Consider the following 23,407-nt stretch of genomic DNA (forward strand, 5'->3'; position numbering starts at 1 on the left):
TTTTTTCTTGCTAAATTTTTGGATACAATCTTAAAACAGCCAGGGAGAGGGGTGCCCAAATCTCTGCTCTCACAAACAGTTGTCAAAGGTCACACATCAAGAACCTGATAGTCATGGTTCAAATTCTTTCCAAAACTGATCAGATATACACACTTGAGATCAGCTCTTACTCCTTATTAGCCCAAAAGGTTGTAGTATTGACTCTGTTGTGATATGGTCATCTCATCTCGAGTTCTCATTGTGTATATAAAACTTACATATTCTTTATAGCAAGCCTTGGAAATCACCTATGCCCCAGTATGTAAACAATGACCATGTTTTGTTAGACCTAAAGTGATTTCTCACCGTGAATTACAGAGCCATCTGTTGAATGAGACCACCAAGAGCTGGGTCCTGCATTTTGGTCACAACAACCCCAGGCAGTGCTACGGGCTTGGAGCAAAGTGGCTGGAAGACTGTGTAGAAGAAAGGGATCTAGGGGTGTTGATAGATGGCTAAACACAAATCAGCAGTGTAGGCACACTAGCTTGTATCAGAAATAGTGTAGTCAACAGGAGCAGGGAAGTGTATAATACTTGCAAAGTGGGCTAATTTGGGAGAAACATGATAATTTATTTATAAAGTACTCTGTCTGTCCCCATCAAGGCCCTCCCAGCATCATATAAGTTTATTAACTGTACTATAAACATCATCAAATATGTACCATAACAGAAAAATATAATATTAAAATCTTAAATGAGCCACATTGTTAACAGGGAGTTTGAAAGTATTAAAGGTGGTAACAGCACATAAAGTCAGTCATCTCAAGTAGGTCTTACTCTTAGCCATTTGTTCTCTAAATGTCCACTTTTGTTAGATGAAATGTTAATTTGATGATCAAATCATACATAGGTCTGTTTATTATTTTACTTCAGTCTGTTTTATTAAATTTAAAAGCTCAACTTTTGAGCTGCAAGGGCCATTATACTTCAGAGCACTTTACCTTTACAATTTCTTTTCTTGTGATAGCAATCAGGAAGTCAGTGCTGCAGATGTGGTACTGCCTCTTGTGTTTTACTTCTGATTTATTTTTCTAGTGGATATAGAGTTTACAAAAGGTGCTGGATAAAAAGCTGGGAGAAGACCAGTCTGTTTCTCTGCTGAGCATATAAAACAGCAATATTGATGGCCCCCTTACGCCTTCTGCCATAAGTGACAGTTCTGATTTCAAAGGAATTCCTCCAGGGCAAATTGACAACATAATCTGTGGTCTTTATTCATCATTTTTATGTATGGCATGGACTGACAAATCAGTGAGACACTGGACTGCAGCGCATGAAAGAGTCTAATGGCTGTATTTGTTCAGAAACTGAGGGATACATTACTTCTTGTGGGGCAGATACTTCCCCTTAGAGAACTGAACTGCAGCCCAGTAGCTCTTTTAAACAATATCTAATTGACTGTGGTGCATCTGAAGACATATCTGCCCCTTTGGCAGAGATGATCACTCTTACAGTTCTGATGAGAGAAAGGTTTGTATGAACATTCCCAGTTTGCTTCAGAAGACAGAAGAGACTCTTGGGATTGTAATGGACAAATTTAAAATACTGATAAATAGTTAAGCATGTTAAGCATAACAGATATGCAGATGAACACATCTGTTCTTTTCCTCATAAAAGCAGGACCATAGCAGAATGCTTAAGTGTGAAGCAACTTAGGCAACTTTTTTGTTCTCGGAATTCTCTATTAGCATCAAAAGGGCAGCATATCAAAATCCAGAAATTGTTTTTGCTTCTTTTTTTTCTTTTCTGAAATAAATCAGCTTTTGAATATTAAAAGGAACACTGTATTCTTTGTCTTTTTCTGTTATAAGAGAAACTTTTAACAGGCAGTTTTGATCAGTCAAGATTACATCAACATTTCTTTCTTTTTATGTAAAAAAAAAAAATAATAATTGAGTGGCTATACTATCTGTCCTCCTTTCCCTGTTTTTTATCATTGTTGCCACAGCATCTTTTCTTCTTTTATCAGTTACAGTTACAGTTTCATCAAAAAATCTTTATTAGGACACAGTCATACTGATTTCAACCAGATTGTTTTTGAGAATGCAGCTTATTTTAAATACTCGTTGAACATTTCCTGCCAGGATTTGTTGAGGGTATAGCTTCCGATGAGCACTGATTATTTTCCCATCAGAGAAGCATTTTTCACAGACTTGGAGACCTTCTGAGGGAATGCCTTGGTTTTTTTACTAAATTTTCTTTCAGGAGAACTAAAGTGAAAAACTGCTTTCTACTTCCAAATTACTTCTGTTTAAAAATATTTAAAATTTTGTTATGTTATGAACCAGGAGCACTGACACTGGAACAATTTTTCTAACATGAAGCCTCATTGTACTGAAATTTTCAAGTTTTCATGCTGTTACTCAAAACAAATGTTTTCAAGTGATTGTTAAGTGTTTCCATTGCACAGAAATTTCCTATTACAGCTAAAAACAGCAAGGGAAGACCCACAATTCCCTTCATATTTCAATAAGTATAAAGGAAATTATAACACTTGATAATTCACACTAAAAAAAAGGCATTTGAAGATCAGTGTTCCAGGGTGCTGGGTTTATGATTTTCTTGTATGGTACTATAGCAGTCAATCCAATTAAGCGATCTACTACCTATTTCGTGACTCTTGCTACAGAGAAGGAAATGAATTGATTTTTTCTATTCCATTTGGAGAAAAAACCTGTTTTTCTAGCATTTCGCAGCAGTAAGAGCTCAAGAGAGTTGCAGTGCATAAATAGTGCCTTGGTACCTCTTAGTAATATCTATTTGTTTTGCTTTAGTTTTCCAGATAAAGATATTCGCAGAACAGCGGTCCAGCAAATAGAAAATCTGTCAAATGATGAATTGTTAGAATACCTCCCACAGCTGGTTCAGGTAAGAAAGAAATTTTTAGCCAACGATATCTTCTGTCCAGATCAATAAGTTCATTAAACACTTTTGGTTCTTTCAGTTTGATACATTATAAGAGCAATAAGTAAAAAAGTCTGATCAGCTGATGAAATGTTTGAATTAGCAGGACTGATATATAGACATTCTCACTTGAGAGAATGCAATTGTTTTGGTAATGTCATTGATCTTTTCCATGTGCCACAAAGTGATATTTCTAAAGGAAAGAAAAAAGAGAAAAAAAGAAAGAAGAAAAAGCATCTGTACAAGACAAATGCTGCTATGACTGCCAGGCCAGGGCCTGGGCTATGTTGTGGTCAAAAAGAGGTTTCTTTGCAATGAGTCACATTTTTCTAATGTCACATATATGGCGAAAATCATTGACAGCACACAGTAACTACAGCAAGTTGGTTATACAATAGTTCCTTCACAAATGTATGCTACTTTTCACTGGAAACTAATAAACTAATGTTTTACGTGTTACGGGCCCATTGCTTGCAAAAAAATGACTTTGTGCTTGAATCAGTTCTGTTGTGCACTTGAGGAGGAGCTAGCCAATTTGTAAGTCTTATCCACTTACTTTGTAACTACAACCACATGGTTTTCTTATAGTTCTTCATTTCAGAGTTCCTCAGGGTTTTATTTGTGCTGTTTTTTTTTTTTTTAATATGTTTATATTTATATGCACACATATCCATGCACATATGCATATATGTATATAGATACGTAAGTTCACATGAATGCACATATGTATGTAGTCCTTTACTGTAAAGCAGTGGAAGCATCACACCTTTAAAACATTCAGCACATTTGACTGCTTATGGGAGATTTCACCTTTCACAACTCCTGTTTCACAAATAAACTTTTGGATAGAATTTATTTTCCAAATGAGAATGGTAAAAATTTAAATATAGCAAAGGCTGTATATTTGCGTGTATATTTATGTGTCCGAAATCCAGATGCTATCCTCTGATCTTGCAGGGGATAGTACATACCTGTGTCCTGAAGTTTCATTTCTGGGACATTCTCCGTAGGTTGGATTGTTTCATTCAAACTAACCACTGGGATACTATCCTTTCCAATTACTTTTATTTTATGTAAATAAAAGATAACAAGAACCAGCATTCAGGTGATTGTTCTTATTATTTGTTAAGGTGCTCAAGTTTGAGTGGAGTCTGGAAGGCCCTCTGGTGAAACTCCTGCTGAACCGTTCTCTTCAGAGCATCCAAATAGCCCATCAACTTTATTGGTAAGACTATTTTTTTATTATTAATATATCCATTTTCCATTACAGTGAATATTACCCATCACTTAATGAGTGACAAACTCTGTTTTTGTTTAAAATAAACAGAAGTTTTTTTCACTCTCTCATCATTATCCTTTCAGTAGTGAATGCAAGTAAAAGTCCTGCTTATCTCTGCCTTCATCCTGTTCCTAGAGAAAAAATTAAAGGTCAGCTCTCTTAGTTAAGGAACCATTTGTATTTTTTTTCCTTATCTGGTTTGAACCAAAAGTAGTCTTACTCAGAACTTGCAAGATGTCTGAGCAGCATTGAGTTACTGATAAAAGGTCCTGTTTTTGAGATTTCTCTGACCTCTTCTGAAGATTTCAGACTCCTCATGTCTATCCAAGTAAGTCTCCTGAAGCATCTACAAATCATTCTAACTTGTGATAGCAGTCTTTCCATTCCTTTTAGTGGTCATGAAGATGTAACATTTCTGATAGTAACTGCCATTCATTGTCTATGTATACAATGAAGGGATATCTGTAATCATATTATTTGCATGCAGTGATTACAGTTTGCTATGCCATCACTTCAACGCTCTCTGAAAAGGAATGTGTCTTCTGTCATCTGTACTGCCCTGTGATCTGAAAATCTAGCTTTTTTTGTTGTTGTTTTTTTGCATGTTTAGTAATGATGGATGAAATGAACTTTCATTTACAGTTCAACTGGTTCAGATCTCTGAAAGCAAAAGCTTTCCTCCCTGCAAAGCAAAGACAACGGCTTAAATGTAATCATTTTGTTGATGAAGTGTGGGGTCAGAGAGAACATAGATCATAATTTTATACCTGTTAGGTAGTGAGGACAAAACAGAATTTGGACTGTGTTCATTTCACTGAAATAAATAGGATAATAATAATATGCCTAATCAGTGTATTTGTTAAATAAAGAGGAACTACATTTAGCATGTGTAAACTTCTTCCACTTTACTTTGCAACATAGACCTGTGTAGATCCTTCCTTTTTCTTTTTTTTCCTAATTTTGTTTGACTTCTCTGATGGTATAGCCTTGGGAAATACATAGAAGAAATTGTATCTTGAGCAATAGATAACCTTATCTGGCACCATATAATTTAACGTGGTAAAGAACTTATATTTTATATATATCTTAACCATAGAATCACAAATGGCTTGGGTTGGAAGGAACCTGAAGGATCATCAAGCTCCAACCCCCCTGCTACAGTCAGGGCCACAAACCTCCCCATTTAATACTAGACCAGGCTGCCCAGGGCCCCATCCAATCTGGCTTTGAACATTTCCAGGAACAGAGCATTCACAACCTGTATGGGCAGCCTGTTCCAGCACCTCACCTCTCTCTTGGTAAAGAACTTTTCCCTGATATCCAATCTAAATCTTCTTCAACTTAAAACCATTTCTCCTTGTCCTGTTATTATCTACCCTTTCAAAGAGTTGGCTCTCCTCTTGTTTATAGGCTCCCTTTAAGTATTGGAAGGCTACAATAAGGTCACCCTGCAGCCTTAATATATAACATTACTGAACATACTTATATATAGTAGAATATTTCTGAATGTTCATTGTATTCTCTGCCTTTCAGCTGGTAGCACATGTTGATGTCATCCAACCCTGGGTTATTTTACAAGCACTTTTTATCCCTGTGTGCATCAGGAAGTAGAGATATCATCAGCTACTGTGTGTCTATTAAATATTTTGATTATCCTCTTATGCCTTGGTTGCAGATGGAAACTACTAATTTACTAAATATCTTTCTGGAGTATGGATACTTTCCTTAACAATTTTTCCAAATTAAATTAATTTGCTATTTATCCCCAAATAAACAAGCATAAAGAAGGTATATTTTACCTGAAATGTAAATGTTAGTTTCTTAGAGGGGCAGCTTTTGATTAAATGTTAAAATTAGTTTATGTTAATGTGTATAGATATATAAATATAAATATAAATACAAATTTCTATATATATGCATGCACGTATAAATATAATGCATACATAAATATATATAAATATTCAAAAATATATTTTTTTATTTTCTGGATTTTCAGTACCTTATCTAGCAGACATTCCTGGCACAAATGTGATGAATTAATTAATTCATTCGTTCATTTAAAATGGGGGCAGGGTTTTTTATTAACAAGTATTTACCTAGTGCCTGGACAGAAATCTGCAGGACCACTGTCATGTTTTCCCATGTAGTAGGTGTGTTTCTGGAATAAGAAATCAATACATACCAATAGATGATGTGCTTTTGAGAACAAATTCTCTTAATGCCCTTTTCTTAGAGTATGGGAAAGCCTGGGTGAGTGGAGCAAAGTGAGAATATACAATAATACTGAAATAGCAGCAACCACTTCTACAGTAGCCATCCTTGAAAGTATAGTAGTATAATAGTAGTATAAGTATGTGCACCCAGAATACACAGAGCAGTCATTAGTTTTAGGAGGAGAGATGTCTTCTCAAGGCATGCCTGCTTGGCTGGCTACTCTCAAAAACTGGTAATTTTTAAAAAGTCTGACTGGCCTCGAGTGTTTAATATATATGTTAAGCTGCACAAAGTGATCATGAAAATATCCAGTCATACCTCTTTTATTTAGCTTTTTGTTTAACATTTCAATATGAATTGAAGAGTTTAAATATAGCACACCCCTATAGTGTTCATCAGACTCCACACTTTTCTTTATCTACTTGCTCCACCACCATGTTCTCCAGAAATAAGCTGTTCTCCACCAAGCATTTAAATTTCTGCGATTATTAATATTTCTGTTCTAGAACTTTTAGATCCAATTTCCCAAGTAATAGATTCTATTTAGAAAGTTTAGCAGTAATTTCACAGTTTATACGAATAAAGGCTTTCATTTGCTCTGCAAACTGGATTTGTCTTTAAAAAAGCAATGGAAAACAGAGTTCTGTCCAGTTATCTCTAAAGAGATTTTCAAAAGAAGCTCATTAAGTTAATAATATGGACAACATACGTGTGCATGCATGCTCCCAAACCTCTTTTAAGAAATGCAATTAGATAGCGTTTTATTCTCTGAAGCATTCAATTCTGTTTCTTAACAGGATTGGCAAGCAAACCCAGTCTTAGAAGGAAGAATTGGTTAAAACAAACATTAGAAATGATATTATATCAATTTTTAATTGTAATAAATTATATTAACATTCCACTACTAAAAAAAATCAATATATGCACCATGTATCTACCCAAAATAAAACTTGGAACAGAAGATGTAAAATCTAATGTAATTCAGTAAACTAGTGATACATTTTCATAATCACAAAGGAAGTTGAGTTAAACTTCCATGTTTTTCAACAGTATTGTAAACCTAGACAATAGTTACTAGAACTGGTGGTGACTGGCAATGCTAACTCACTTGAATGACAAACATCATTTTAATAGTAGCTCAGTTATTTAAAATTGACACAATTTCCCTGCATACCAGAAATAAGCTGCTGCCTTTAATAATGTACCAGCTCATCACCTTTTTAATAGTGATGTTGGACAGTAAGTAGTTGAAGCTCTTGCCATGAAGCAGTGATAAGTTTATCTGAAGATTTTATTTAAAAAAACAGATAAAAATGGGACAGTGATTGGCAAAGGTGAACTGAATATTCATTTTAAGATTCTTGGGACACATCTTCATGTGTTGTATATCAGGAAAGCTTTGATGAAACCAAGTCTTTGATTGTACCAGCTGTGGATTTGTCCTATTAATTTTGATATTTAGAGCAAGTAGGTCATTTGATCTTTCACCCTTTTTTTTTTTTTCCTTACTGTGCATTACTTTTCTTCTCTCTAGCTTTTCATAAACTTAGGCCATTTGTGTCTCAGTAGTCCTTTTGAGTGCACCCCCCTTCACCAGGAGACTAAAAGTTACCCATGCATACAGTGCCAGCACAGGACTGTGTACTACTTAAATCCCATTTCAGTTTTATCGCAAGGTAAGTTCCTCATGTACATGAGACATAGGGAACATTTACCCTTCTCAGCTACCTTCTAGAAATTTACTCTGATTCTGGTCTTTTCATAGCTCAATTTGTAGGATAGGAGAAAGCTGGAGTGAATTTTCCTGTTCCCTGCAGCTAAATTGAGTAGGAAAGCTTTCTTAAAGCTTTCTTCTAGCAAAGCAGAAGAGCTGCTTGAGGGGAAAGAAACCTGCTGAGACCCTTCAGGACATTTTATCTGCTGTAAGTCTCCATTTATTTCCTTGCTACCACATTTCGCAGACAGTTTCTGTCAGCTTTCGTCCTCGAGTTTTAATTGACCCCTCTGTCTCTGGCAACCTGCCGATACATTTCCCATTTGCTTGGAGCATTTTTTGCATCCAGCTAGTTCCATAGGTGGCAGCTGCAATGTACAATTGAAACAGCTGGCTGGGGCAGCAGGTGGCTAGGAATATGTCTCACAGATGGTTGCCTTTCACAGAAGGATTGAATAATGGGGAGAAGGGTAGTGTCCTTTAAGATTGGTGGCAGCTGCTTGAAGGTGGTGCTACAAAAAGGTTTTCATTTTTGGGAAGGAGTATGAGCATGTGTAAATTTTGGCAGATCATGAGCATTTTATATGCTTAGCTCAAGAAACCAAAAAGATAAGTGAAACCTTTGTTGAAGGCAAAATGTTCTTTTGCAACTTGCTCTTTCAAAGTTCCCTTTAAATTGCAGAAAAGCCTTATAGATCTTTTTTTTAAAAATTTATAACATTTTTCAACTACATTCAGTCTGATAACCAAGAGAAAGGGAGTTGTCTTTTATTTTGCAACTACAATATCTCATAAATAATGTGAGTTAACTCTTGATGAAATCCAGCACACTAAAAGCAAAGTGAATTAGACTATTGATTTCAAGAATAGAGCATCATATTTTATTTGTATCTCATTTGCTACATGAAAAGAGCAGTAGGAAGCAAAAACAACATAAGAAGTGAAAAAGACATCATTAAATTCTCTACCATTGAGAGGTTTGTCTTTCAATACTGTGTCTTCCAGAATTGTTTCTACTTAGGTTAATTCAGAGCTCCATGCTTTGAATTTCAGGATTATTACTTCATATTTTCTGAAAGGGAATGTATTTTTTTGCTGTTAAAACTGGTCTACATTAACTGTATTTTACTTGAAGACTTCAAAAGAAGGAATATACTAAACAGACACTCATCTGTCCAACACCCTTAATTACCTGAATTCTAAACAGGCTGCCATGCTCCAGCTCTTCCCACAATATGATATCTCTCTATAATAGTCAGAGACTGTCAAGTCTGCTAATTATTAATGAACTTCCTAAATAACAGTGTAGAGAAAGCTGAAAAGCCTAACCCAATTAAATGACATTAACTTAAATCCACAATCATCAATTTTCTTTTGTGTTTATTTCATTCTCCTTACTGATCTGAATCAAAAGAACACTTAATCACATATGTATCTTGAAACCTGTGAGCAGCCAGTCCTAGCATATGTTTGATTGGTTCTTTTGCTACTCTGCATTAAAATTTGAGTTCAGTTCTGGAGTTGCTCACTCCTATAACCCTCTGAGGTAAGGCGTCGTTCATCCAAGTAATAATTATAAGGTTAATCTGAATTAGGAGTACTTGATATGATCATAATTGTGTTTTGGACTGCAAAGAACCTAAAATGTAGAGTAGACTAATATCTAGGGATTTTCATTCTGAACTTGTAATGCCTACTTCTGAAACGCCAATAATTTACAGGGTTTCTTTACTGTAGCTACATGTCTGTACTATTTGATACCTCTGGACCATTATTTTTGTGAGATAAGAATTCAACTGTCTACTGTGCTGAGTGTTTCGTTGTTAGCCTAAGTGGAATTTAGATTATTTCCTTGGAAAACAGAAATATAGTTACAGAAGTATATTGTAACTTTCCCTAGCTTGTCTGTGTTGGTCAATACTACTCAATAACACTGGATTAAGGGGCAAGATCAATTGTTTGACCTGTGGTCAGCTAAACCTCATAACTGCTGCCTTCCACTTTGGCTCTACTGACTGCTTTTTCCAGTACAGTAGTGGAGCAATGTTGGAAATAGTTCATATCAGGAACCGCCCCCAAAAGACAGGATGAAGAAACTTGCCCGACATGTGCTCTGCCTCCAACACGGCCTTGCCCACAACACTGCCTTGCCCACATTTGCATGCACATGTGAATCATCTGAGGCAGATACCACTGCCTCTTTTATTCTCTCTCTGTTTGTGGACTATAATATAACCCTCACAGTATTTCTGATGCTAGGGGCTTGAAAAATGACACAGAATTGAGTCTTATCACTGCAGGATAGCACGCACAGCACCAGGGAGACCCAGAGCCCAGAGGCTTTTAGAGTGCAGATGCAGTCTGTATGCTGCAGAGGTTACTGGCCCCACTGTCTATGCCATTTCACCCCAGCTCCAAGAAGTTCTTCATGTATCTCCCTTTTATTCTTGAAAATGTACCTTAATGTTCATCACAGATTGAGATTGACTGAGAGATTCCAAAGGCTAGATGATCTGGTTCCCATGCTGAAAATGATACTTTCAGGCAGAGTTAAAGGCAGGTTGGCAAGTGTTCTTGCATCTTAGGAAGACTATGTAAATTTGCTGTCTACATTATTCCACATACACAAGAGAAAAGTCTGAATACATAAATAACTCTTCCTAGTTTGTGATGCTTTCCGCTGACTTTAGCAGCCTTTTAGTCAGGCAATTTATCTCTGGAAGTGAGTGTGACAACATTTTTCTAGAACTAAGTTCACTTTTATAATGTAAAGGGTTTTGCACACATAGTATTTATTTGCAAAGACCAAAGAAGTTGCAGGTGCTGTGATTTCTCTTTATATATTGAAATCCTAATTAAAAGAATAAACATTTTTTCACTTCTAAATTTCTAACAAGAAGGAAATAAAAACTAAGTTCCAAATAATTAAAAAACAAATTGCAAACATAATTGTGAAGGTGAACAAAGAACCTGAACATAGCATTTTGGTATTTTAAATACAAAGACAAAGTTAGTTTTAACCACTCTGTTAAAAATTACAACTTTTAAAGAAAGGAACCAAATAAACATAGTTTTAATTAAGCAATTAAAACTATGACTTCTTTGATAATTTAATGAATATGATATAATCTTGTGAATTCTTAAAAAAAGAACATAGCTCTGCATGGATCTTGTTTTACTGATTTAACATTGTTAGTAGAACAGATTTGTTGAATGTTTAGAAATGGAGAAATACTATGTGTTTTTCCAAAGTGAATGAAAGTGTGAAAAAAGAAGAGGTAAGGCATCTTTGTGACCGTGTAGCAAGGTGAGAATGGAGTGAAATATGGCCGTTCCTGTCATTGATTACATTTGTACAGGCAAGCATTTGGATGCAGCTAAATTAGTAATTGAACATAGAGATAATTGTTCCCACTTTTAGAACAAAGGAAATTCTAAATGCCAAAAATCGTATTTGAAGAGAATTAACACTGCTAAGTTCAATATAAAAAACCCTGCAAGGGCTGAAGTTATCAGTGTGTGTTACTGTAATGATAAAATACAATACTATATTCGTGGACAAGTAAACAGAATTGGACTTGAAAACATAAACTAAAAAATGTGAGAGCACTCTGAAAAAAAAATATATATATATTGAGCAATTGGTCTTAACACTATTAGCTGCTTCATGATTTATAAGGTAGCACTAAGGAAAATGTTTTTTGGTACATTGTTTTTCAAAACACTGCTAGTCTGGTTTATTTCATTTTCACTCTTTTTACATTTAAAAATATTTATGCTAGCAAATCCGTTTTTTCAGTTAAAGAAAAACTCCGTATTAGGTTAAAGTCATATCTATCATAACCACCTTTCCAAGAATGTAACTGAGCATGAAATACTCAATAGGGTGTTGTCTGTTGGGTATTTTCTGTGGAGTGGATTAAATGTGCCATTTTGGTGATCTGTTACTATGTCTCTGATGCATGGATGTGATGGACTAAATGACTAGCTTGTGGGGTGGAACAGAGCTGAAAGCTCCCATCCTCCAGCTGTTCTGGCACAGGAGAAAGATGTCCTCTGCATAGGCCATAGGGGTGCATTTGACTGAGGAAGTGGAGCTGGTGTTGCTGCGACGGGGATTCAGAGCAGGGCTCTGCGCAGCTGTCATGCTGGGCTTTAATCTGCTCCTCTCATCTTTCTTCCATAAAAAATGTTTTATTGTTGCTTCCTTCAAAAATAAAACAGTCAAAATCTTGCCTGACGGATACCTTATATCTCTCTGCTTGTCCCAGAGGAACATTTGGGAAGTAAATCAAAGTAGTAATAAATCAGGAAAGCTTTTGAGAAAACATTCATTTAGTCCTGTCACTTCAAATGGATAATTTGCAGCCATGAATTTGATTGATGTGGATGATTTGGTTTGTGTTTTTATACTGTGAAAGACTGCTGGAAGGAGATGACTGAACATAATCTATACAGTTCTGTCGTTCCACTGAAATATTCTCTATGTATTCATTGAGCTAGGCCAATAAATGAAGAACGACCAGCTTAATAATCTGAAATGTAAAAATAATAACAGTAGCTGCAATGTAAACATGACTCAGAATTTCTAGATCAGGCCATAATGATTGTGGAGAGTTAAGTCCTCTGTTGGAAAGCAAACAGCATGGCAAATCTGCAGTTCTCAGCTGAGCAGCAGCAGTTGTGTTTGACCAGTGAAATGTTGCACTCAGCAGCTGAGAGCAGCAGCCCTACAGTTGAGAATGATCCTTCAGCAGAATGCTTCTCTGCTACATAGTCGTGGTCATACCAAGCAAGTTCTGATTGATGGAAACTATTTCATTATGATCCCCTGTGTTTAAAGATTTCTTTCTATAAAGGGCAATTATTGCAAAGTTAATCTGCTGATGTTTCAAAGTTGCATCATAAGATGTGAAAAAAACTTTGCTATGTTATATGTCTTTTACTCACTTGGGCTCAGCAAGCTATTGTGTTTTAACTATAGCTGTTTGAATCAATTATTGGGAAAATTAGCCTTGAGCTACACTAGAGAGTTCTTTTCAATCCATTTTTTCGTTGAATATATTTTACAAAAATTTTACTGCACGAGTTGTATAAATGCAATTCAGACTGTGAGTTTTTTTGATTGATATGTTGGGAGTCCTCATTTATAGTTATCATGTGACTAATCAAAACCTTAGTTTGACAGATCTGAGTTTAGTAAATCACTCCTATTTCTAAACATTTCCAGTAACATCATTAGGGAGAAGTATGAGTAAAAAGAAAAAGGCTAAAACTGGATACAGGTCATTCAGTGCAATGAGTGACTTGGTCATTTTGACATCACAGTCAGCTGTGTGCTTCTGTGGTTAATATTTCTAAGTGAAATTATTCTTCTTCAGAATGAAACCTAGGCCTCAATCATTATGAATCAGACTTTGTTGAATATGTGCCATCAATACATGATTTGACAGAAAATTACTTTGTGACTAATGGGAATTTTTCTAAGAACTTCTGAATGTAAAACCAAATATAATTATTAACATGTTTTATAATAACAACTTCAAAAACTATAATAAAAGGTGATATTCCTACAGAGGTTAGAGTTGAGGATTGATAAAATGCCCTGCACTGACAAGTGTGCAGAACTATTATAATTCAGTATTTTTAGATATTTGCATATGATAAGTATTTAAGGATTATATTCATAAAACTCCTGGTGTTTGAAAATACTTCTTAAGCGTTAATTGCTTTTTGAATGCTTCACCCATGCTAAATGGTATACCACTCTATGACCATAAAGTTGTCATTTGGCAGGAGACCAAATTAGAAATGTCCTTATGGAAGAAAAGACGAACAGTCTGATGAGTTCCATTTGCATTATGTTTTTTTGCTCAAACAATACTGTGAACAGGCTGTCATAACCTTTTAAGCAAGAGAATTTTGCTACAGACCATGTCCTTCTTCATTTCATTTGGTGTTTTCTTGGCAAAGAGTCCACTTGGTTAAAACTGATATTCATTTCAGACTTGAAAGTGATTGGTGGCCTCTAAAGGAATTAAGTTGAATTAAGATTCCCTCCAAATCTATATCCTGTAAAATTCTAACAATTGTTTCAAAGAACTAGAAGAAATCTCAGTCAAAAGAAAGACAACTGGACTGTTTTTTAGCTGTGTCTACCAAATACACAGAACACTATTCAGGAAATTCATGACATTATTTTGTTGACTTAGAAGGAAAATCAGACAACAAGAATTGCGTTTCACCTTTTAAAAGTCATTATTCTTCTATAAATATATTCCAAGATTTGTTATCTCAGTGTTATATAAACAGTGATATTTTTACTAAATAGTTCTTATGTGACTCATGGGTGAAGGATTAATGTAGAATTAGTAAGAAATTTTTCACTGAGATGTTTTTAAGAAAAAATGTTCAGAAAAAATCAACATTTTTTTCACAGAAATATTCAACTGAGATACAAACATGTATATGGTATCAGAAGTATAGAATGAAGCTGAGGAAAATGTCTGGATACTTAACACTAATCATTGGAGATATGAAAGTAGAGACTTATGGATGAGGTAACTCAGTGAGCATCACACTGAGCTGCTTTTATTAGTTTATCTTTTTTTTTCCATATGTTCTTTTTAAAAATCTCATCCCAAAGCCACCAGCATTTTTTCAGCTCAACCTCGGTGTGGCGAAAGTCATAAAGTCATATTTTAAGACAGTCCCTAGTATAAGGGTTGTTATAAAAGGTACATCTCCTCCTTTTGGTGGTTGTCTGAATTGCTGATTTCTAAATCATTAAGAGATTGTGGCAGTTTTCTTCAAAACAGACCTTCTTTTCAATTTAGTAATCTATGAAATATCATTTGTATCTCGGTTGTACAGTATGTGAGTGCTGTTCCTTGATGGCAGTTTTTTGAGTGAAAGTCCAATGGAATATGCTGGGAAAAAAAATAAAAAATAAAAAAATAAAACAACAACAACAATTAAAACAAACAAACAAACAAACACTGTTATGTGGAAGATGACATTTATAACAGGCTATGGTTTAAATTCCTGGCAGTATGTATATGGGAAATTATTTGATTGGAAATTTGATCAAAGCTTCAGTGCTGGTATAGCTTTGTTTTTCATTTCACTTTCTTTCAAAGAGTTAATACAAATCATCTGCATTTGAAATTTTCAAAGGTGAATATGAACTTGTTTCTAGCTGTTTCTATTCAGCTCAGGATTTTAGTAAACCATGGCAAAACGACATGCTGGGTGTTGGTTTCATCAGAAAAAAAGAGGACTTCTGCTGTTTTTTCTTCCCTTATAAGAACCTAGATATACTGTAGTGAACGAGCAAGTGAAAAAAACAATTTTGTTAGTAAACCTGTGAATAGTAAAGTCCTTCTCATTAAGGAGAGAGGGAAAGAGGTAATATAACACAGTAAATAAAACTTTCTAGTCAGTTGAATAAAGAAGCAATAATGTGTACACAAGTGGATGATCTTTTCAAATCAGCATCCCTCACACACTAATATATTTCCCTTCTTTACTCATCCGATAAATGTCCTGGAGAGTTCAAATCCTTAGAGATAAAAGGTGATTCTAAGTATTTTTGGTAAAAACAACAAAGGAGCCTTCAACCATCTCTCTCAATAAAATCCTGTTTTATGCTTCTTATTCTTCAATTTTCTAGTTTGTGAAGCAGGGCTTATATCCAAGCAGATTTAAAAGCAAACAAACAAAAACAACTGGCTTTGTCTTACATAAATGCTCAGATTTTCATGTTCAGCTTCCTCCAGCAATTGTTCACAGTCTGTCATCCAGTGAAATTAAAATAACAGCTCCCCAAGGCTGCCTCCTGTTCCAGTGCTTTCTCAAATGTACGCCTGCCTGTTTATTTACAGATTTGCATACACTGGTGTATATGTTCTCATGCAAGCAATCTTTATCACCTAATCTGTGGTGTTTCATATTTAGAAACCGAATGCTTTCTTCAAGATTCACTAGGAAGTGAATAAAGGATGTAGTGTGAAAAGCAACATGCTTCTGACAATCGGAAAAGTTCTAACTGGGGTTTCCCTCTACCCTGATGTGCACACATTCCTGTCTCTCCTACTTCGAGACCCAATTCTTCTCCAAGACTCAGAAGTTGGGGAATTCTTCGTTAGCCTGAGATCAGAGGGAGTTGCTACAGTGTTACTGATGGAACTAGATTTGAAATGAAGAAGAAACAGGAAAATGATAAAAAGAAGTTTGGTAGTTGTTGAGGGAGCCAGGAAGGAGAGACAAAGCAAAATATCTGTCTAGGATGTAAGATGCAGGAAAGTGATAAAAAGGGAGCAGAGATGAAGTAGTGCATTAAGTAGTACATTTCTACTGTGTTCTCTAAGAAAAAGAATTTGTTTCTCCCAGCTGTGAAGATTAGATTCAGATGAAGACTTCAGAAGACTGGCAGACCTAGAACCATTTCCATACAAAAAGAAAAGAAGTATCATTCCCAAGTATAACCTGTGGTGTTTCTGTCCCCTTCCTGTGTAGTGTAATATTAATGTGATTACGTATATTGCTGTCTGCTCCTCTGGAGACCCTACATATGTAACCATTCTTCTACTTCAGTCCATGTTATTAATTCTAGAAATGAGCAGACATCGATTTCCTTTCAAAGGTGCCACTGGAGTGTTATATTTAATCATTTCACACTGATCCTGACTTTTATACAACGGTCCTTTTTTAAGTACCAGGAAGACTGTAGCCCAAATGGTTCTAAGTATATATGCAGCTGTTCATTCATGTACAGGTGGTTTTTTTGTGTTTTTTTGTTTGTTTGTTTGTTTATGTGTGTGTGGTTTTTTGTGTTTTTGTTTGTTTGTTTGTTTGTTTGTTTGTTTTTAATAGTTCTTATTACACTGTATCTGTGCAAGAGAATGTTGTCTAAGCCCTGTCCTGGGCAAAATCCAAGTCTTTTCTGTTATGTACCCAAAGATAGTTTTGGCTGATGTGTTTTAGACCATGTAAAGAATGATATGGATTCCCTGTTCATACACTAAAAGCAATCTATATCACATACATTTGAAAATATTTGCTGTTCCTATGACATGACAGAGTTGTATGGTTCAAGTGCAGCTCTTCACTTCTGTTCATTCCTGTCTCAGGAATTCTCAGCCTACTTCTGAGGTCAAGACCTTTGAACTACTTGGTCCAATATCAGAGCTATCTCTGCTTTGAACATGAGGTCTGACCAAATGCCCTCCTGGCGTTCCTCTCAGTGTCATACATGATTCTGTGAGTTACAAATGAATCCCATAACCGTATTTGCTTATGTATTGATTCAGTTTCCACCTTCCTGTAATTTTTGATCCTTGAGATTCATCATTAGCACCATTTCCCCAGGTCTTTATCTTCCATTTTAAGAATTATTATATGGACCCTTTCACTGGTAATTTTCTGTAGAGTTCCACACAGAAAATGGTTAGAAGATAGTACGATGATGAAAATCAGAGGGTAGGGACAGATGAACAGAAATGGTCAAATACTGTGTTCAAGGCCCCAAGGAATTCCACTGGCCACTTAAACACTCCACCAATAAAATATTAATAGTATCTTCCACTCAGAAGTGTAATGAAGTATGCTTTTACCTCTTCTAGATTCCTTAATTTATAAATAATATCAATTTGTAGCCTCTGATGGATTTTATGTTTTATATTAGAATCACAGCAGAGGTGGGCGCTGCTTTTTGCAACGTCTGATGAAAAGGAATCTGAAGACAAGCTAAACATACCTCAAATTACTTAGTTAAAAATAAATAAATAAATAGAGGGACTGTGTTCAACAGTGTTTAAATGAAGAGTAGCTTCTTATATTTTTATTCATTTGTTTCAGACAGAAATTCTACAAAAATATAATGGAAAATGCAGAAGAAAATAAGAGGAGAAAACCTTTAAGAGAGATTCCCTAAATGTTTTATTTTGCTCACATTGCATACTTGTGTTTAAACTTCTGCAAGTAGAAGAAAATAATTTCATGATTATACTATACAAAAAGCTGTAAGTGACAGCAAATAGTCTTTGGAATAAGAAACCAGTAGTTTTCAATTAGTATTAAATGAGAAAATTTTATGTCAGCTGATATTAAATGGATATAAATGTCTGAATTAGTAAAAAATTTGAATTTGCTGAACTGATATTAATCAAGCTAATAGCTTCAGTGTGGCAGCTGCCATTTTGGCTAATGCAGAAGAAACTGAAGAGGAAATTTCAGAGCAAAGTCCATGGACATGAATAAACTTAAAGAAGAGTCTTTAAGAGTCATAAAAGCTGTAACGCATTATAGTTTTTTAGTTATGGAAGGTCTTGTTTTTACATCACCAAGGGAAATAGGATTCTGTCCTGCAAATAAGATATTGCTATCTGTAATAATTATCCTCTGGGCACCAAGCACAACAGAGATCAGACAGCAACCAAGATTTCAACACTGCTTAGGGCTTGACTTGACTTGACAGTAGCTGATAAAACTCTGCTTACGTTATTTGGCTAATTTCTGCTTTGACCTGTAGCATTTTCTTTGTTGAGTCTGAGCTGTCTTTGTGACTGGTGTTAAAATTTGATGTTTATTCTTCTACTTAACCTTCTTGAAAATACTGTTTTGTGATGTGTGATAATTTCTCTCCGGAGAAGCATTTTTATTAATTAAATTTTTCTTTTTAATATAGGAACTGCTTAGCCAGCTTCTGTATTACTTGAATAACCCACAGATATCATGCATGTGTTTCTGTTGATAGCGCAGTTTGTTGAATTTTATTTAAGCAACCATCATGAAAAATATTCTTGCAGTTGTCAGTGCTTTGTGCTGTGTCTCTCAGAAGTACATTGCTTGGTCATGGTATGAGAATGAAAAGCCAGTTGAATAAGAGCCCGTTTTAATATCAATTTTAGCATTAGTTTAAAGCTTACAGAAGCAAAGTCTTCAGTTGTTGCCCTGCTTTGTTGTCAGATTTTTTTAATAGAAATTTGCAGGAGGTTTAAACTGTAATTTGCCAGGCCCTGGTTGGCTTGCCCAAGTGACACTGCTTTGCTAGTAGAGATAATATGACATAATATTATCCATATTAGTTTTTGTCACACAGACTTTTCCCACTTAGCAGAAAATGATTATAAGGAGAAATGTGAGAGATTTGAGGGTATTTGTGCACAAATTATGGGAGTGAGCATGAGTCTTGTGAGGGAGGGGAGGAAAGTTATGTTTTCTGCCACTGTACAGCTGTACCCTTAAATGGACTGAGCACAAGGGCAGCATCTGATGCAAGAAAGATAATGGTAACAGATGCAGTGAGTTTCAAAGTCTCAGTAGCATTTTTTCTTGAATGGCTGATCTATATTTATTCAGCCAGTGCAGAGGCAGCCTCTGGAGATCATGTTCCACTCTTTACCTGCTCAGGACATATGGAAAAATTTCACCTGCTTACTACAGCAGTACTTCCAGAAATGGGATTGTGACTCTTGGAACTAGAGCTCAACTTTTCATCACAGCAACTAATCTGCATTCTGCTTTTCTCATGAGTGAAAAAAAGCCCAAGGTTGCTATTTTCTCCTAGATGATTGGAAATGCTGGTTATATGAATACCACACAGGGAGGATATGGCAATGTTATTAATCAAAGCTATTTGCCATAGAATTTACCTCTATGACATAAGAGCAGCTTGCAAAGAAACACTGCATTCTCTGGAGAAGGTAAATAATCTCTTGAAAAGGAAAACAAAAGCAAACAAATAAAACATAGAAAATAATTTTGCCACAGTCTCCCAGCAAGTAAAAACAGAAACTCAAAACAGAAAAAAATTATTTTATCTGCCTTAAATTTTAACCTTAAGACTATAGAATGTGCTCTCAACAGAGTCATGTAATATTTCCTTGATAAAAGCTCAAGAAGTAGTGGCTTCTTGGCTGGGGCTCATTAAAAGGGAATTCAGATGATTCAAATATTTATTCAAGTTCAGCCCCTTGGCTGAATATGTTTCAGTAGAGCTAAGATGGGCTTGTAAACCCAGATGAAACTCAGCATCTACAACCCATCAATGAAAGGGCAACAGACTGTCTGAAATGCAAGAAAAATTTCAGCAAGCCTCTGACTAAGCCAACCTAATTTCATATAGGTCTATACCTCCCTTCCCTACTGTGCTTGCCCTCCAGCTCTTCTATTTTCCTTGGTAACTAGGCCAGCTGTTGACTAGGAATATACCCTTGGGCCAATTAAAGAAAGGTTTTCTCTTGCTAATATTTTACAGCAAGTTTTTCCTGAAATATCAGCTTAACTTCAAATTCCCATTTCTCATTTTACAAAGCCAATATTTGGTGGAAATAAAGTGGCAAAATTGAAGAAAGATGAGAGCTGGATCAGTATTTAAAAAAGAAATCTAAAGATATTTATCTAGCCTGCTCTTCTTTCCTACTCTTGCAAAAGAAGCTTGCTATATAGAGGGTGGGTGAGGGGGGGAGGGGAAAAATGCATAGATAGCAAGGAAAGAAGATGAAAAAGAAAAGCAGAGAGAAAGAAACTGACCTAGAAAGAAGGGGCATAGAAAGAAGTAAAGAACAGAAATACTGTTCTTTACAGTGCAAATTCTTGTTCTTTTGTCCTGCCACTGACAGAAATGAGCTGACAAGAAATAGCTTTAATTAAACAAAAACATGGTACATATAGTCTTGTTGGAGGAAGACTGCAGGGTAGCCTTATGCATCAAGAGAACTGCAGTCTGAAGAGATCTCTCCCTTAGCAGAGCCATAATCATTAAAAGATTAACAAGTGTTATTGGGGCTCTGGAGACTCGCCTACTGAAAAGTCTGATTCTCTGTCTTCTGTTCCCTGCAAACAAATGAGTTTTCCTTGTTATTTTTGAAGTGTTAAGGACCGTATGTCTTCATGATATCATTTAATTTGAGGTATGGAGGTTCTCTGAGTTATTCTTTTGACAAAGTCATGCGCACACATGCACAGAGGTAGCAAGTTGTTGTGATCTGATGATCTGATCCATGTGTCCTTTGTTGTCATGCAGCATTAGTCCTACTGCTGAAGCTGTACTCTTCGGCAGATTGCTCTAATGAGATACCACATGGCAAATTGCCAGAAATAGAAGACTTGACATCTTACAGAAAGCGCACTACACACGATATGAGAGGAATGCTTAAAACAAATTTCCGCAATCCCGTAATTGTATTAAGGTGCCATCATTACTAAAACACATACAGTGACATCTGCTGAAGGCTCATTATACCTTCTTATTGCTGTGAAAGCAGTGATCTGGAAAAAAAAAAATAATTCTTTGTTAGATACTAGCAAAAGAGTAAGTGGGACACCAGCTATAGTGGAGATGTCTAGATGATAGCAAAGATCCAGGAGAGAGAGTGACATATCAGGAAATAATTTGGGATTGTGTTCTACTTCTTGCACCCACATTAACTGCACTTCAAACACAACAGAGCTACACAGCTTCTTCAAGAGAAGTGATGTTGCCTTATGTTAACTCCCAATGTATTGTATCAAATGTTATCCATTCTTCCTTTGCTACTGACAGATGAGTATCATGTCTTTAAAAAAATCTGAGACTCTACTTGAAACAACTTAGACATTGTTAAACAAAGCAAATTCTTGTGAGTGCAGAGAAAATAGAAAAATTAACAGCCCATCTCAAGACTGACTGCCCTGCAGAATGGATTCTTTTGAATGACATATATTCTCTAAAATAATGTCACTCTTTTCCTTTCCACTTCTGCTCTCTCCTTTCCCCAACTACCAAAAATATCTGTTCCTCCATGCACAGAGTGAGTCATAAGAACAGTAATTTGAAAATCCTAAGATTATAAACTACAGATCTGGCTCACAAAGTATGAATAAAACCTGTTACTATTCCTTACATGAGCAGCCAAAGGCCATATTGGCCTTGTAGAAAGACAATTTTATTTTTCTCCCTGAAGCTACATCTGTATTGGTATGTAAAAAGAAGAATGGGGAAAAAAGCATGTGCAGCATTTAAAAGAGAATTTAGCCAAAACGCTTCAGTGTAGCTCAGGTTTAATTCTGCACTTTGCTGTATATTTCATTTGCCCAGTGCATGTAGAGCCACACAGAATTAGTTCTGTGTCATACATTTTGTTTCATAGTGTCACAGGGTTTTTTTGCTCCTGCTGTGAAGCTAATAGGAAGCTACAGAAGCTATCCAAAGCCATTCTGAAAGACACGAACTACCCAAACAATAGGAAGAAGAAGAAAAACATTTGTCATGTTCTCCTCAGTATATTGTTGTAATAACTGTGGCCTAAATTCAGATATAGCACAAAGCTTTGAAACTCTGTGACTCCATTAGCTCTACTGAGCCCTCTTGAACATGGATTAATTTTGTATTTTATTTATATGATTTGAAAGCAGAGTAGCCTACTCACTTCCTGTATGCAATTAATTGCTGGCATATTTGGATATCATCCCATTAAAGCCATTGGGTCTGCTTATTTTAATGGTGATTATCCTTTCTAATCCCACTCATTGAAAGCTTCCAATGCAGTTACCCACTGGGAAGAATACAGTTTCTGTTGTGACTGGAATGAATGGCTCGCTTCAGTTTCTGTGCTGCAAATTTACTCTAAGCCATTACAAAGATACGTGATTTACAACTCTTAAGCTTGCTGATTCTGGTGTAAGTAACGTACTGTATGACATGCTGACTATAACATGACATTTGTTCAGAGGAGAAAATCTCCAGTATTTAAATGTGCACAGGCAGAGACATACATAAACACACGTAGAAAGTACTGGTAAAGATGGAACCATACTTCTCAAATATACTGCCAGTCTTGAAAGCTGTATTTCTTACTACATGAACAACAGTATTGCGCCATTGCTAATCTTCATGCAGATATTAAATATAATTTTTATTTTTATTCTGATCACAGTTTTCAGAGGGTGAGTTTAATCATTCTCTTTGTTTCTATTCATTGTGATAGTAGTACTCTCTCTGTTGAGAGCAGTTGTTATACATGTAGTTGCAATTCTGAGCTTAAGTATGTCACTCTTGGTGTTAATGACACTTCAGCATGAAGGAGTTCTCATTTCCGGCGCTTCTTCAGATTGACATTTTATATATAGACAATATTGGAAACAGCCACTAATTCTTTTCTGGTATTCTTCTGCAGGTATTTTTTATGTTCATGAAATGATAAAATATGGTCTTCTGCTGCTTGCTGATCCCAATCGAAGCAGAGGAGAATGCTAGAAAGAAAATGATTTTAA

General features: G+C 35.6%; 1 protein-coding gene across 6 annotated transcripts in view; it reads left to right on the top strand.

Moving 5' to 3' along the window:
* Positions 1-23,407, top strand: part of PIK3C2G (phosphatidylinositol-4-phosphate 3-kinase catalytic subunit type 2 gamma) — a 290,952-nt gene that overhangs the window by 166,740 nt on the left and 100,805 nt on the right. For all 6 annotated transcript variants that reach the window (XM_085230990.1, XM_085230979.1, XM_085231006.1 and 3 more), the window contains 2 exons: positions 2,816-2,909; positions 4,076-4,170. In XM_085230990.1, coding sequence (XP_085087116.1) covers positions 2,816-2,909; positions 4,076-4,170 — 189 coding nt within the window. The remainder of the gene's footprint in view (positions 1-2,815; positions 2,910-4,075; positions 4,171-23,407) is intronic.

This window comes from Meleagris gallopavo, chromosome 1 (assembly GCF_905368555.1).
Source record: "Meleagris gallopavo chromosome 1, MGAL_WU_HG_1.1, whole genome shotgun sequence".
Lineage (NCBI taxonomy): Eukaryota > Metazoa > Chordata > Aves > Galliformes > Phasianidae > Meleagris > Meleagris gallopavo.